Source organism: Pleuronectes platessa, chromosome 16, assembly GCF_947347685.1.
Source record: "Pleuronectes platessa chromosome 16, fPlePla1.1, whole genome shotgun sequence".
Taxonomy (NCBI): Eukaryota; Metazoa; Chordata; class Actinopteri; order Pleuronectiformes; family Pleuronectidae; genus Pleuronectes; species Pleuronectes platessa.
In genome coordinates, this window is record NC_070641.1 from 12,656,649 (window position 1) to 12,673,453 (window position 16,805).

At 38.6% G+C, this 16,805-nt stretch overlaps 1 protein-coding gene across 4 annotated transcripts; it reads left to right on the top strand.

The window, feature by feature from the left end:
• Nucleotides 1-1,579: 1,579 nt before the first annotated feature.
• unkl (unk like zinc finger) lies at nt 1,580-15,352 on the top strand. Of its 4 annotated transcripts, none has more exons than XM_053444465.1 (16): nt 1,580-1,717; nt 2,300-2,509; nt 4,469-4,645; nt 5,047-5,180; nt 5,310-5,445; nt 5,536-5,653; nt 5,895-5,979; nt 6,079-6,245; nt 6,723-6,911; nt 7,705-7,755; nt 7,891-8,068; nt 8,161-8,250; nt 8,329-8,586; nt 8,778-8,965; nt 9,354-9,611; nt 9,782-15,352. In XM_053444465.1, the coding sequence occupies exons 1-16, from the start codon at nt 1,653-1,655 to the stop codon at nt 9,935-9,937; spliced, it is 2,460 nt and encodes an 819-aa protein (XP_053300440.1). In that variant the 5' UTR covers nt 1,580-1,652; the 3' UTR covers nt 9,938-15,352. The 4 variants fall into 4 exon arrangements, with proteins under 4 accessions (XP_053300440.1, XP_053300441.1, XP_053300442.1 ...); XM_053444466.1 differs by having other exon boundaries at nt 8,350-8,586; XM_053444467.1 differs by lacking the exon at nt 6,723-6,911.
• Nucleotides 15,353-16,805: the final 1,453 nt, after the last annotated feature.

Consider the following 16,805-nt stretch of genomic DNA (forward strand, 5'->3'; position numbering starts at 1 on the left):
TTATGCATAATTACAAGGAAATGCACTCAGTGGACCTCAGCAGCTGAATAATGGATTAGACTTATAATTGCATTAGTAAGTTAAAACCCTAACGGGAAAAAGAGCTGAATACAACAAATTAGCTTTTCCAGATTCAGAGGGAAAGAAAGGGGATTGGAGTTTGACGTGCTTCAGCGGTGATGAGGCCGGCCCTATCAAATAGCCGGACACCAGGAGGCTGTTTGCAAATTTGGATATTAAGGCAATTTGAATAAAAATGAAATAATGGTTAACACAGATGCGTGTATCAGTCCAATTTGGAAAAGGACAAAGAAAAACAAATGGGAGCTCCAAAACCTATAAAAAGAATTGTATCACTAACTCTACAATGCATCATATTATATTATATCATATATGTGATATGACTGAAAATGGCACATACATTTAGCGGACACCTGTCGCCAGGTTTAGAACTAGAAGTGAACATGACCACCTGTAAGAGCCTCACATGGAAAAGCCACGTGAGGCCTTTCACACCACCCCCACCCCCACACTCTCCCTCACCTTCATTAGCTTTTACTGTGATATTCACAGAGCTAAACAAAGTCACATTTACACACAGATACTCGCTTTCTTAATTAGGATGCAACATGTGAGGGGGGGGTTGATGACTGCAAAACATAAAACCTATAGACCCTTTTAGTTTGTAGGTGTTTGAGGGTATAAAACAAAAGGAAGACACTCCTCACAAAAAGTATTTATTGTATTGTATGTTGGCATAAATATATACGTTACAATTTAATCGACTTAAAAGATACTCAGTTCTGTCACTGATAATTAAAGTTGCTGTTGAACCTGTGTATTTAAAATGTTAAGTTCTAATTGTCTTCTAATGCAGCTGGGGAGGTTTTTCATAACTGCCAGCCTTTTGTTGATCATATGTTGATTGTAAGTTATTGCTCCTCTGGCTGTGAGTCCTTTTATTTGACAAATTTAAGCTCAGGTAAGATCATTTAAGTATTGTTTTTGTAAATAAGAACTTTGTATGAAAAGATCAAAACCAAACAAACTTTATTTTACATCATATTAAAAAATTAGTCATTTGATTTGTGTATCTGCTTTGAATGTGAATATAATATTGGCATAATATAATTCAATATATGGTAAATGATGCTACTAATTAAGACTATAGTTTAAAGACAACACTTTTTTTGTGCGGTAGATAGATAGACAGGTAATGTTGACATAAGTAGCAGTCGTTCAATTCAATTTTGTTTATATAGCACCAAATCCTAATATATATTATCTCATGGCACTTTACATTAAAGGTCAAGACGTGTATTTCTTATATTTTGAATTAAATATTGAAATATAGAATGGAGAATATGGAATATGGAAAATGCTAGATATGCATGTGGACCCATAACCTCGGTATTTTTATTTGTAATGTCTCAAATGTTTTTTAAAAAAAGGTTTTAGTTCAGAGGGGGGAAGACAGAGGTGAGAGGGTGTGTGTACGAGAGTTGAGGAACACCGAGCCGCAGGGGGCGCCGAGCAGCGCCCCTTGCGGCTCTGCTCGGGAGTTCTGCGTCGCGCTTGCGTGCGGGGCGGACGTGCACGCACGCGAGCAACAGATCCCGGGGCGCATGCGCAGTCCATTGTTTTGACTGAAAATGCCGTCGGTTTCGAAAACGGCGGCCAACGCGTCTCCCCAGACCGAGAAGCCTTCGCACTATACGTGAGTGGAACCGCCGCCGCAGAGCGCGGGGGATCGGGGCAGAAAGCAAACCGCGCTGCTCGTCGCGTGCAGCCGCGCGCTCGCCTCCGCCGCGTTCCTCAACTCTCGTGCGTGCGTTGACAACATGGAGCTTTTCCTGGCTTTGTGGCTGCCTCCTGTCACACGTCGGACACACACTGCGCGCTGGACCACCGCAGCGCGTCGCCCCGCTGCCCCTGCGAGCCGCCACTCGGTACCGGAAACGTGTTTTCACCGAGTTGCGGGTTTGTTGTGGGCGCTGCGCCGTCAACTCGCGCCGCTGCTGCTGCTGCTACCCCATTAGCAAGGAACTCGCTAACCAGTCCGCCTGTGAAGAGCTCGGCCTGATTTTTGAGTTCCCCCCCCTCGCTACGCACACAAACACACGTACGCTCCCGGGCACAACAGCAGCACTACGCGGGGATTCTTGCGCAGCGCTGTCTCTGAATAGCGTTCTTCACGTTAGCGAACCACAGAAAACAGCAGCCCTGAACTTTTCTCTGTGTTTACCGCCGAGCTGACCGATCCTCACGCTACGTGTTGCTCCCCCCTCATCTGTTTCAGATACTTGAAGGAGTTCCGGACGGAGCAGTGCCCCTTGTTCCTCCAGCACAAGTGCACGCAGCACCGACCCTTCACGTGCTTTCACTGGCATTTTCTCAACCAGCGGCGGAGGCGACCCATCCGGAGGAGAGACGGGACGTTCAACTACAGCCCCGACGTGTACTGCACCAAATACGACGAGACCACAGGCATCTGTCCGGATGGAGACGAGTAAGTCCCCCCCCCCCAGTGTCGGTGGTGTCAGTGTCCGCTTCATGAACGCTGCAAATGCAGAATACTGACGCAGCCCATTAGGAGGCTTTAGCTGTTCCAGATGTTTCTCTCCTCGCTGACCTGAAATGGCCTTGACCTCTGACCTCTGGTTTCTTTGTGTAGCGAGTTTGACATGTGGTGAAAGTGTTGCACTACTATGTTCAGTAATGTTTGATCAGGCCAAGGACCATCTGCCGTGTAGATAAAGTTTGCAGGGCACAGAGAAACCCTGTGTTGTTATTATGATGTTTGACAGACTAATTTATGCTTCACCCAAGGAGGTTATGTTTTCATCAGCTTTTGTTTGGTAGTTAGCAGCTTTACCCTAAAACTATTAGGCAGATTGTGAATGAGAATTGGGTAAATATTATTTTTATTTCTCAGAGAATAATTCATGGGTCTAGATTTAAAAAAAAAGATCAGACATGTTTAAAGGACTGTTATAATATAATAATATATTCTAGATTTTTGTATTGTTCTCTGGGTCATAAAAATGCCATGTTATACCCCAAAATGTTCAGTTTAATATCACCTTATATGCATCATCATTCAAATTCTCAGTTTGGAGATATAATTATATTTATAATAATTAAATTTTATAATTTGTAATATTACTTTAATATAACCAGAACTAGTATGTGATTATCGAAATAGACGTACTTTTCATCCGACAGTCAACTAATTGTTGCAGCTCGACACATGGGCGCATTAGCTCAGGTTATAATATAAACTGCCAGTCTTGTTATCACTTTGTTGCAGGAGCTGTTATTTAAAAGTGACCACCAGCAGAGGTCTGTGTGTTTTTGCAATGTAAAACTGTGTATTTCTTTTCACAAGTGAGGAGTGCATGCTCAAGAGTGATTTGATTATTTTACAATCTATTCACACAGGAGAATAGGATTTGATTGGTCGTTGCAGGGGAAGCAGTATTTACCTCTCAGTTCTCCTGCCTGAATTGGATTGTTACAGCAGATTTTGGCAGCACATTTATTACATTCTCTGTATAGTCTGCATCCACTTCAACATGCCTGACTAAACTCACCCTTTATTTGGCCAGACTGCATCCATATGTCTTACAGATCGGCTACTTAACAGGTTGGATCGGCCCTCCAGCGTTAGATGCATGATTGCTGCAGTTATTTTCGGTTAATGGCAGCATGTGTCATGATACAACGATTTCCAAGAAAATTGCAGTTCCAAATTATATGCTATTATTTGTCTCTTACATGAGCCCAGACAGTCTCCATAACTTTGTGCACAGCATCTTTTCAACTCTGTCATCGCGCGAGAATCATATTTTGTGAGAAGCTTGTTGCAAGCATTTTCAAAAGTATTGATTAACTGTCTCTTGGTACAGAGACCTTGTGAATCTTCAAAAGCGAAGGCTGGGTTATTGCCCTTATAATTCTGAGCAGGTAGTATATAAAGGTAGTTGCCCTTCTGTGTGATTTCTGGATTAAAATGGTGCAGCGTGAAATTTTGCCCCCACATAGAAATAAAAAAAGAAATAATAGTCCTTATGATTCCTCCTCTGCCAATGGAAGCTATTTCTGTATGACCTTATCAGTTGCTATAGCAACTGTTGCTACTCAAGAAAAGAAAATTTGCTTTATTCAAAAGCCTTATTGGCGATACAATTCTCGAGGCATTGCTGGCGTCTCAGCCTTGTATTTACAATGGAATAATATGCCTGATTTAAAAATGTCTGTCGCTAAGAATTATGTGCTTTTATTGCAATTTATAATCCTTTCAGGCTCATTACAAAATGTCTGGAGCAGGTCTTTAATGTCGTAGCCCTGTTTTCCTGTCTGTATATTAATAAAATATGAAACGTTCTAAAATTGAAGTGAACATGAATATATATAACGTCACCTCATTCTATGTCATTCTAAATATGTTGTTTCCTTGCTTCCTCAGCTGTCCTTATTTACACCGGACCACTGGTGACACAGAGCGCAAGTACCATCTACGCTATTACAAGACAGGCACTTGTATCCATGAGACAGATGCTCGGGGGCACTGTGTGAAGAATGGCCTCCACTGTGCTTTCGCTCATGGGCCACATGATCTCAGACCTCCAGTCTATGATATCAGGTGACACACACAGCAAATAGTCGCCTCTTCCCCCTTCCAAACTTATTCACTCAGAAGCCTCAAGATGGATCGAACTAATCAGCCAATTTTGAAATAATGTAAATACAATACCTGGATTGCAGCTATATACATTTTCAAAAAAAATTGAAATCACCTGTGTGATGGTCCAGTGCCACTTGTTTTTGTATTGTGCTTTGAATTTTTATAATTTAATATTTTGAGATTTAGATACGACAAATATTTGATGAAATACTGCAGTTTTATCATCGAATTGAGTTGTGATTAGTGATCTTAGAGAGGCTAGTCATCAAAATGTAAAGGCACTGAACCAATCTCTCTCTTTCTTGTTTTTGTTTATGCTAAACAAGTGATTCAAATAACTTTATTTATTCTGTGCATAGGGAGATTCAAGCACAAGAAGCCCTTCAAAATGGACAGTTGGGATCCGGGGAAGGTATTCCTGATTTGCAGCCTGGTGTATTAGCCAGCCAAGCTATGATTGAGAAAACTCTGACCGAAGACCCTCGGTGGCAAGGTGAGAATGCTCTTCCTAAATTATTGTCTCATTCATTACCAAACAAACCCCTAATCAATATAAAGATCTAAACCTCGGAAAATTACTTCAACACTTTGTTCCATGTGCCTTCTTTCTCTCTTTTTTCAGATACCAACTTTGTTTTAGCCAATTACAAAACAGATCAGTGTACTAAGCCCCCAAGACTATGCAGACAAGGCTATGCTTGCCCCCACTACCACAACAGTAGAGATCGAAGACGAAATCCACGAAAGTTCAAATATAGGTAAAATGTTACTCAGTTTGCATTAAGATAACACTTGGTATTACGTTATGAAACAGCTGTAAGAGTTCCGGTCCTGTGTGTAACCAACAGGTCAACCCCTTGCCCAAACGTGAAACATGGTGATGAATGGGGAGAGCCCTCAAAGTGTGACAGTGGAGACAGTTGTCAGTATTGTCACTCTCGCACAGAACAGCAATTTCACCCCGAGGTGAGTGTATTTTCCCTCCCGTCAAATTAAGAAGTGGTAAAAATCACATTCACCTTCGCTATTGTTGACATTTCACAATTTCTGAGTATTTCATTTGGGTTTTTGTTAAATAATTGAATCCTTTTATTTGAGGTTTTATTGTCTTGGCTGCTAATGGCAATGCAGCTTCACTCTCGTAGCCCATGGCAGGAATTTTAACCTTGTATCCCCATGTCTTGGGATTTGCTTGTCTTTCTCTAAGATCTACAAATCTACCAAATGCAATGATATGCGACAAACTGGATACTGTCCCCGGGGACCTTTTTGTGCATTTGCACATGTAGAAAGTAAGTGAAAGCTTTTCGAGTTTGAGAATATATAATATATACAAACCTGGTTTGTTACAGAACTAAAGTTTGATATTCATCTTTTTTAAATCCTTCCAGGAATTCCCTCCACAGAGGAGACCATGAGTTCATTGCTAACAGCGATACAGTCGAGTTCACAGTCCCAGCTGGGCTCGCAGCAATATTCAGAGTGTCCAATCAGTGAGTGGAACAGTGGAGGAAACTCCACCACCAGCGCAACCAGTAGCAACGGACAACTAGGAAGTGTATGTTTTTTTTCTCTGTTGTTACAGATGTTCTTCAATCGGTCATTTGTCAGAATCGCTTTGACGAGAGGAAACTTTTTAAACAAAACCAGCTTAATAACAATTAAGCTGATGCTATCCAGCCTTTTACATGACAACATGTTGTTGTTTACCACAGTCACACCGTTTGGTTGGCACGTTTTTTTTATAATGTTTTTTTTGTCATTACCATTTCTTGTTATTGTTTAACATTGCATTACCACATTACTTTACAAATCAGAGGCAATTTCTTTTTGAAAGTGACATTTCAGAGGAATACTCAGTTAATACAGAGTTCATCAGTTATATATATATATATCTTAGTTATCAATCAAAGATATATTCTCATGTCTCTCATAGCAGCCATCACCTTCATTGCCCATTCATATTATTGGTTTATTTATTTTATGTTTTTGACCATCGTTTTATTAAGATCATGTGCATTTTTGTCTTTCTCAGGTTTCATGTTCTAATAGCTCAACTGTAAAGCCAGGCTCAGGAAGTGACAGTTTGATATCCCCAGTGGGATCCTTCAGCAGGCCCAAATCCTTTACTAATAGTAGTTTATGTTCAGAGTCCACCACATCCAGTGTCTCATCTCTGACGTCTAACTATCCCAGAGCTCCGGGCTTTGAACGTGAGGATCAGGTACACAGACTGCTCTTTTCAGCTTTAGAACCAATGCAACACAGTGACAGCATAGGGCCTCACACTAATTGTTTGAAGTCAGTATTTTTATTCACTTCTCATTCATTATTTGCCATGTCATCACTTTCAGTCATTTAATTGATTTTATTTGTTTGGTCCATTCATGTGTTAGGTTTGTTCCTGAGAAAACATTATATAATATAATCTCTGTAAACTAATGCCAATTTATTGTGCGAAACACTTCATACAGTGTATTTAAATTTCGTTATTATCACAGTTGGTTTGATGACTGTGGTGGTGAGATCATTCACTCTGTGAGAGTTGTTGAAATAAGCATCTACAGGAAGCACTGAAGGCACGAAGGATTTATAAAGTATTTAGTGGTTAATACCAGAGTGATTTGACTTGAAAGCCCGTAAGAATGTATTTATAATCTGTGTTCCATGCTTTCTACATGAGCAGCACAATCTTACAATCGGCCTGCCTCAAAATATTTTCACACTTCACACACAGGAGTATTTATTGCTTCGTAGTGAAAATTCCTCTTAGTCTAGGTTTCATGTGCTTCCTGATGTTGTAATTACCGAAGGATGCCACCCATTCATAGTAAAAAATTTTGAACGATAATTATCACAATAACAAGAACTACTGAAAATCTGGCCTTTCACCAAGTCACAGTAAGCTCTGTGTGGGGAAGTGAAAATGCCTTAAAGTCATTTTAACTGTTTGGTTGTTGAACTTAGATTCATGTCTCTGAAATGTGCTGTTTCATTGTCATTTGTTCCTTCTTTAGATTAAGAACAAGGGGCAGATGGATCAAAGATTCATGGACCAAGAAAAACAGGTTTGGTTTGTTTTCTTTTTGTGTGATACATAGTGATGATAGTGATGTTCTATTTTTAATATATATAGTTTTTTTATTTAGTTTGAAACCCTCAACTGTAATTAACAACAAATGCCTGCTGTGCTCCACCTTTAGATACAGAACACTGTATTCTCTGTGGTAAACCCTTTGGCATCAAGCTTTACCTCCAGTATAACATCCAGCCTGGCCTCTAGTATTGGATCAGATAGTTCTTCACCCACCACCTTATCAACAATGAATGCAAAAGCCACTCCTTTCTATCCAGGGAGCAACACGGTGGAGTCTGTCATAGGTTGGTCACACGCAAAACCAAAGTTAAACTGGTCAAGCTGACTGCTACCACTGTTTCCTGTGGTCATTGGAATGTGTTTGGTTTTCCCTCAGGATCTGCTCTCGACCTCAATTTTTGTGACATCAATGTTGCATCTCTTGATAAGGAGTTAGAGGAGCAAGACCACAGTATTGGGTTGGCAAGTAAGGACCCGTAGCTCATTGAAGCACTACCAGTTGATTAACCATTCAACAACAAACAATCTCATCTTATTTTGAAAGCATCTTGTTTGTCCCCCACAGGTCACAGAATGCTTGTTGGTTCAGCTCCCGTTAACATTCCCGGCTCCCTGGCTCGATCGTCCTCTTTCAATTCCTCGTCATCGCTCTCCACCTCCCCGATGAGCTCCCTCTCCCAGTCCCTATCTCAGTCCCTCCTGTCAGCGGCAGTGTCACAGCAGAATCAACCTTCCAACATGCTAGCCAAACAAGAGCTTGGCCTCCTGGGAACACCCACCTCCTCCTCCCAGAACTCTTTGGGTAAGCTGATAGCATCAGACGTCTGGCTCCAAGTGACAAGGAAAGCGTGTGTGTGTGTGTGTGTGTGTGATTGCTTTGGGGATTTTGATTCAGTCAGAAAAAAAGTTTTACAGAGAAACTGCACTAAATGAAATTGTTCTAAAGTTGCACACTAACTTTTTTTGTGTTATTTCAACTTATTACTCACCTAGGCTTAAATGGAGGTGCCAGCAACATTTGGGACTTTGTCAGTGGCAGCTTTTCCCCGAGTCCGTCTCCAGTTTTCAGCAGCCTCCCCTCCATAACCAGCGGCGCTGATCTGGCCCGCCTTTTCAGAGAGCTAGACGAGGCCAAGAGGAAGATCAAACAATGGGAGGAGGCCTGGGTGCAGGTCAAACAAGTGAGTGTACTACGTCTTTACTCCATAGTTGGTAGATATTAAAAGGAAAAAGCAGATGACTATTTTCTCATTGCCAGTAGAGGACTATGTCTCTCTGGTTTTTCCTCGATGACTCATGTTTGCCATCACAAATGCAACCAAACCAAAGGGTCAGAAACCTTGCTGTCTTGCATATGAAGAAATCCCTGTTCCAGATGTAGAAAATTACAAACTTTATTAAGTGATAAATATTTAAATTTACACGCCTACAACCAGAGGTTAAATTGAAAATGGGCCTCTATAAATGAATGCTTGTTGCAAGACATGCCATAGTGTATCTAATTTTTATTCCCTTTTCATAGACTGAGAGATTTAATTTAGCAAATCACAAGACTTCTCTTTCTTCCAGGCCTGTGAGGCGTGTCAGAAAGAAGCTCGCGAAGCAAAGGAACAAGCAAAGACGGCTGAGGCAGAGCGGCAGATGTCAGAACAGAAATGGGAGGAAACCGAGTGCAAGTTGAAAGAACTCCACAGGGACTTTGATGTGCTCTGTCGCACCCCGGGGACACCTCTTCTGCGTAGCTACGGAGAGCTGGACAAGCTCTCCTTGTCAAAGCTTCACTCCATCCAGACTCAGCTGCGTAATGACCTAGACCTTATAGACGGGGTAAGAAAGAATAGATCATACTCAGCATTTCATTTGTAGCATCACCACAGTTTTCTCAAACCGTCATCCAGAGCTAGGTTTTTGCCATCGAGCATGCGAATTTTAAAGGTCTGCATGAACTGTGTTTTCCTTAAGTTGCAGCTGATATTCGTTCTTTTCTCCCCCAACAGGTTATATATCAGCTTCAGTCAAAGAAATGTATAGTTTGCCAAAAGCATGATCGTTGCATTGTTCTGCAGCCTTGCCAACATTATGTGCTATGTGAGAACTGTGCACCTAGTAAAACAGAATGTCCCTACTGTAGAACAAAGATATTGAAGTGGTGATGTTTAATAACATAAGGTACTATTTAAAGAATTAGCCCTTTTGAAAAACTACTAATAGATATTAAGTACACTTTCTAAATAGTTATGTCTGTTTCATGCAGTGATTCAATTCATTTGGAAGAAAAATATGTTTAAATGACAAAACAAATGGCATTAGAAGTCAGAATATGTCCAGGGACTTCAATCATTGCACCTTTTGCTCATTTTATGTGACAACCAGACAGCATGCACTCAATTTAAAGGGCCCTTTCTTAATTCTTCAGTCATGATTCTGACTTTTGATTTTCTTCACATTGTGCTATAAAGATATTTAGGGCGAACAGAGGGCAGTCGCAGACCTCCATTCAAAATTACAAATACATAAAATGCCATCAGGCCCAATAAACGTAAAAGTTGAATACACAAAGGCAATAATGAGTGACCACATGTCTCGCTGTTAATCGATCATTAATGCACTTAAGAACTTTTACAGAAAATCCTGTGGAAATGTGTATGAAACCAATCAAAGGTTTCAGTAATTATGTACTTGTGAATGTGTATGTGAAGGAAGGAAAACATGTGAAATGGATATAGCAGAGTTTGCTGGACAAATTATAATTCAGTCTGGATCTTTAAAAAAAACAGTCACTAAAACCATAATAAGCAGTGCTGTTCCAGTTTGGGACGCTCAAATGCAAGGAAATCGTTAGTTGCGAACTACTGTGGTGATGTTTAACATAAAATGAGCAAAAACTCAGAGCTGATTTTTTTTCTTTAATTAAAGAGGAATGTGACTCATACTCAATTCAGAAACCCTATATTTTTATAGCCCAATTTGCCTTGCATTATAAGAAAACAATTTGTATTTGCACCATTTCTTTGAGCAGGGAGCTTCTAGAACTGGTAATTGTGAAATAGGGCATTGATCAAGGTCATTGTATCAGAGAGCACAAGTTTAAATGCTCAATGCTCTAGGGAATTAGCTCACTTATATTCTTGTATTCAATGTAATCTTTGTCCAACAATATAGACCTAATATGCAGATTTGAAAAATGTTATTAGTGTTGAACAAATACCTGTGTCTTTAAATCAGCGGCAGTAAATCGAACGAAGGGAAACAACTAAACCTGGGTGTTGTAACTTTGCAGTATTCCTCTTTAAGTAAAGCCACGTTTTGTTAAACCCTAATTTTTCCTTTAACACTTAATGCAACAGTCAAGAATCCTTGTTTTTTGACCAACTTTTCTGAAGAAGCTTGATTTCTTATTAAAGCACTTTGTTGACCTGGGACTTTATTAAAGGGTATATAGAATTTTTGCTTTAAGCTGCTTTGTAGGTATTCTTTGTATTTTTTCTTTTTTTTTAGTTTTATACGTTTTTTCTATATAAGCTAATGTCTGAAGCAATGTCTGTGTGTACTGTGAAACATAACTTTAATATTTCATGTTTCCTATTGTTAAATCATGGCATGGTTCTACATATTAAGATTTCATAGAAAAAAGTACTTAAATAGTTTCTACTTTCATAGTTAGATTTATAAAATTTCAATCAAATAAGTGCAAATTTAAAATGCATTTTAGGCATAACCAGCAGCTGTAATATTAGTAAGGCACATGCTCCATGTTAAGGCTGTTATTCAATCAGTTAGTTTTGTTTTGTAGAGATTTATATAGCCTAGCCACTAGAGAAGCATGTATTGTATTTGCTTAAATCCTGAAATGGTGATTTCTTTTTTTAGTAGGAATCTAGCCTCTTGACTTTGTCTAGAACATATCGGCCTCTAACTCTAAAGTGCCTTGCCTTAGTTGAAAAGGATGTGTATAGAGTTTTCAAAGCAAACGCAACTAGTTGAAGCTTGTGCGCAGGTTTCTACAAAATGTGTCTTGTTTAACTTAGCAGAAGTGTCGACATGTGTGTATATGTATATATATATACACGCACACACACATATATATATTTATACAATATATAAATATATATCCAAATATGCCAGTGTTATTGTCAATTCCCATCAAGTATTTCTGCAGAAGATAATTGAAAACAAATGTAGTCAGTGCCTGTGTCCTGACTTCACCCTTAGAGATCAACCTCCCCTCTATCCTCCGACCACCCACACACTCATTCCTCAGTCGTGGTGCTCTTTCGGTGCAGCTTCATTCTTTGGAAATTAGGTTTTAACGTTTGGGAGTATGCAAACATAGAACATGTGGATTTGTATATCAACATATATAAAAGGAGCTTTTTAAACAGTTGGGTAACTTTGGTTAGTTTAATTGTAATATTTCTGCAGCGAATGAAGAATTCTGTAGTCAAATTGTCAGTGCGATTTTTGCTTAGGAGTCGTGCTTAGGTTCCTCTAATTGAAATGACCTTCTACTGTGTTTAAAAAAAATCTTTTTATTCTTGCTTTAAATTCAATAGAGAAACATTTATTTCCAGGTACACCTTTTGCTACTTAGAAAAATATGGTATAATGCATTGTTTACATCCACATAAATGACAATTAAGCAACTCAGAGAAAAAATATCAAGAAAGGTTATGGTATTTTAGCATTTTCATTATAATATTTCAGCATAAAAGGCAGGCTAAACACTTCTGGTATTGCATGTTATGCGATATTTTAACCAGCTACAAAAAAAAAGAAAAAAAAGTTTGCACTGTGTCACTGCCAGAATATTTGTATTGACTTATTTTTGGTGTAGTAAAAGCTTAATAATTTCTGCAAGCTTCGCTGCTACTGGAAAATGTATTAATGTAACTTCTAGTGACACATTTAGATGTTTGAATGTTATCGTGCATCCACAGGTCAGATTTCAGAAATATGAAATAATCTGTCTACTGCATTTAACTTGACTTAACCTTTATTTGATTGAATTGTTCATTTGTAAATTCCATTTAAATCGAAGTTTCAGTACTTTTGTAAATTACATGTCACAGACTGATGTCACAGACCTCTACTACTGTAGATTGCCCCCTTTTTTTTCATTTGTTTGAAAGTTGGTGCATTTTTGTGAGATTCCCCCCCCCCCCATATGCTGGATAGAAGTGTGAAATCAGAGCTAATTTCACAGAGTCCCCTGGTCTATTTCTTTTCTTGTAATGATGTTGAGGGGTGAAAATCTAAAAATGAACCAAATATGTATTCTAGAGAGAAAAATTATCCTTGAACAGCATTCAAAATAGTAGCTACGGTATTAGAAAGATCTGAATGAGGTTGTGCAGATGAAAACAAGACAAAGTCCAGCATTGTGTGTGGCAGGAATTCTGTTTTAGATTGATTTTTACTTTAATATTTCATTCAGTATGACATAATATCCTCTTGGTGTGTACGCAACAGGACTATGCCAATGGGTTTTTCTTCTAACATTAATGGACTCAAGCCCAATTTTTGCAGTTTTACCAAAGACCTGTACTATCATTATTTCTTTTGTACTACATTTCATCATTACTTTTATTTCAGTTAGAAACCTAAAATTGAATTTTGTTCTCTTTTTAATAAGTGATCACCTAGTACCTTAAATGGATATGTGGTTCATTAACAGTAATTAATGGCGTCTTTTTTTCTCTCTAAAGTTACTATAGTGCGTTGATACACATTAGAACAAAAATGCATGGGTCAGATCCTCACAAAATCTCTATTTTTCATTTGAGATTGTGTTAGGTATACTTTGACATTTATGGCAGATATGTGCAATAGTGGCTCGCACATGCTGACCTTAACCAGGATCCTGTGTCGGTTTAACCGTTGAAGGAATGTCAAAGGTGAATGACATTTGTGCTTCTGAAGTGGCCATATAAACTTCACTACAGTACTGTTTTGAAGTTCATTTTGTTTGTTGACTTCACTTAAGTAGATGATCTCGATCACTTTTGGAAATTGGACATTTATGCATTATATGCTGTTATGATGGGCCTGACTGTAAGGTGCTTTCTTTTTAGCTGACCCTTTGTTCTCCATTTCTGAAAGAAGTGGTCCAAAATATCTATTTTCTTTTTGTGAAATGATGATTGTGGCAAAAATCAATGGCAGATACAGACATAATTAAAACTCAGTTGTTATGATGGTAATTTGTTTTCTAGCCCTTTATCTCTAGTGGTCTACTTACCCTAATTCAAGTTTTCTAAAAAAAAACATTGGTAAGCACAGCTTACATTTCTGTCCATATTTCAGATTCGTTAAATTTATGTCTAACGGACCAATTACACTTTGAAGTACATCTGTGCCTTTTTAATAATTACACAATGTTGTTTGGTATCAAAAGAATATATCTGAGGCAGCATCTGTTGTCAGTTGCATGATTCAATATAAATGTGTTGAATTAGAATCAAAATTCCAGTGCCTTACAACATTTTTTGGACCACAATGTGATTGCTAAGTGATCTTCGGCATTCGGGCCACTTTAATTGACTGATAATTGTCTCTCTCAGTCTGTATTTGCCATACCAATAAAACAAATAAAAACCTTACCACCGAAGTCACAGTTTTGATCTCAATTCGTTATTTGGCACCAAAAACTCAACTGTGAGGAAAAAGCACCAAATAGGAAGACTCTTGTAAATGAACTGTAAAAGATGTATCATTATTCTCTGCATTGGAATAGTTTAAACTATTTTGCATTATTGTTAGTTGTTGTGTCATCTTTTTGATTTTAATATAATGAAAATGGAGCCTGAAGATTTATGCAATCCTGTACATGTATATGATTATGGTGTATGAACTGTTCAAATTAAGTAAAATACTAAATGATCTGAAAGTGGAACCAGCTGTTCCATAAGCTTCAGAAAATGTCATTAGAAATGTTATTTTAACTTTTGAAGCCCTGATAGATTGAATGTATTGTTCTAAATTAGATATTCAATGAATGGGTCACTGGATATTATGGAGCGCAGTTAAATCTTTATGATGTAGCATCTAGTTGTGAACTGCTATTCAATACAATTTATTAGAACTAAAACAGATGCAAGTTTTCAAGTTTCTATTTGTCAGCATAATGAGGAAATATAAGGACAGAAATGTATTTTTCTCAGGGTAATACAGCGATTGAATAAAAAATGTGTTATATCTGAGGAAACTGCATTTCATGGATTTATCAATGTCAGTGAGTTTAGAGATTATTTATAGATAGATTAAGAAACAACTCCCTTATTTTGTGACAAGCTGTATGGATATGTAGGAAATTCTCTGATAATCGTCAACATTATTCTGTTGGTATATTGATATTCTTTTGTGTTGTGACACAAAAATTGGTGCAAGTCTTAGAATACTAGATTTTGTTTTCATTTTTTACATCGAGGATTGTGTACTGCATAATTTCTGTAGTGTATAACTAGTTTGTCAACCCATGTTCACTTGTTACACTACAGTTATGCAATGGTTTACAGAGTTCACAGAATTATTTTTATCATCTTGAAAATTAAAATAATTTTTCATCCAAAGTGTGTGAATACTTTTTGTCTAAGAGCGCAACTTCACAAAAAAAAGTTATGTAAAAAAAATAGGCTTGTGCCTTGAGTCAAGTCGACACCAGATCTGGAGGAAGAAAAACGTATTGGATTGCAACTAAAAAAACAGTTTGTGAAAAAGTATTCTCCGAGACCATACGTTCATCCTCCCTGCCACCAGATGGCAGCCTGAGCTCAGCAGCAGCTTCTGCATCTCCAGCTGGGATTGCACTCTCAGCAGTGGGGGGCATTTAAGGGTATCAGGTCGTCTGCCAAATAGAGCCACGAATCAGGGATCCTGGTACCAATGGATCAGCAAAACAGGACATTTGTTTATTGCAGTGTTTACAAAGGTTATCTGGAATTGAGTCATATTTCAACATCCAAAGTCCCAATAAATGATTAAATGATTTAGAGTTACGCATTTTGCTTTAATAAATAATTGAACCATGCAGTGTCCAATGCTTTGACATTATAGTGCAGCAGTCAGGAAGATGTAGACTCCTGTGATTGTGGGCCTCCAGTAGTGCAATCCAAATAGAGGGCCTTGGTCTGCAGAGCTCACTGCATTGTTCTTTATCAAAAGTCTGTAGACAAATAGTCCAAATGTCCATTTGTACCTGACGGACTTGAAGATGAAAGAGCTTCTGGGGCCACAGGGGCCAGTGTGCAGGTCTGCTCAGAGGCTAAAAGGTCTGAGCGTATGCTGAGTATCTGAAACGTGAAACAAAGACTAAAACACAGTATGTCTGTCTGTTGTAGCCAATCACTTTATGTAGAGCAATGTATAGGTCTACTTGCCTGTAGTTGGACAAGCACCTGCTGCTGTCTGATTGACAGGAGCATAGAGCTCATCTGGAAAATCTTCTTCATCCTCAGTCGCTTTCTGATATGGTGCAGATTCTCTGACTTTGCCGATGCAGAGAGATATGAGTCCTGCAGCCTGAAAGCCAGTGATGGGCCCGAGCACAGGTTCTCCACATGGACCTCCATGTCTGAGGGCTCAGAACAGGTGACAGTGTTTTAATTATGAAGTAGTTTGCATTAAAACACTTTTTTTTTCATTTGGACATTTTAAGTTATACAATGAACCAAAGTAAACATCATTAACAGTGACTTATCTGGCAAATTACCATACACAAATTTAAAAGATGTGCTTTGTAGTATTTCCAGTAGTTTTTTTTGCGGTTCTTATAAATATGACTTCAGAGGAAGTGTTTTTCCTTTTCTGCTGAAGTTTTGGTGATGGAACATCAGGAGTGAGCATGTGTCCCATGGTCTGTAGAGAAGAAGATATGATCTCCTCATGTTTTCCTCACAAGCAGAAACACTTAAAAATACTGGAGCATCCCTAAAGAGATTTGACTTTGTATTTGGCAAGTCAAAGAAGAGGGTGGAGGCTTGTTGTTAGGCCACTTCAGGTGTCGGTGACATCAGGGCGCTCAGG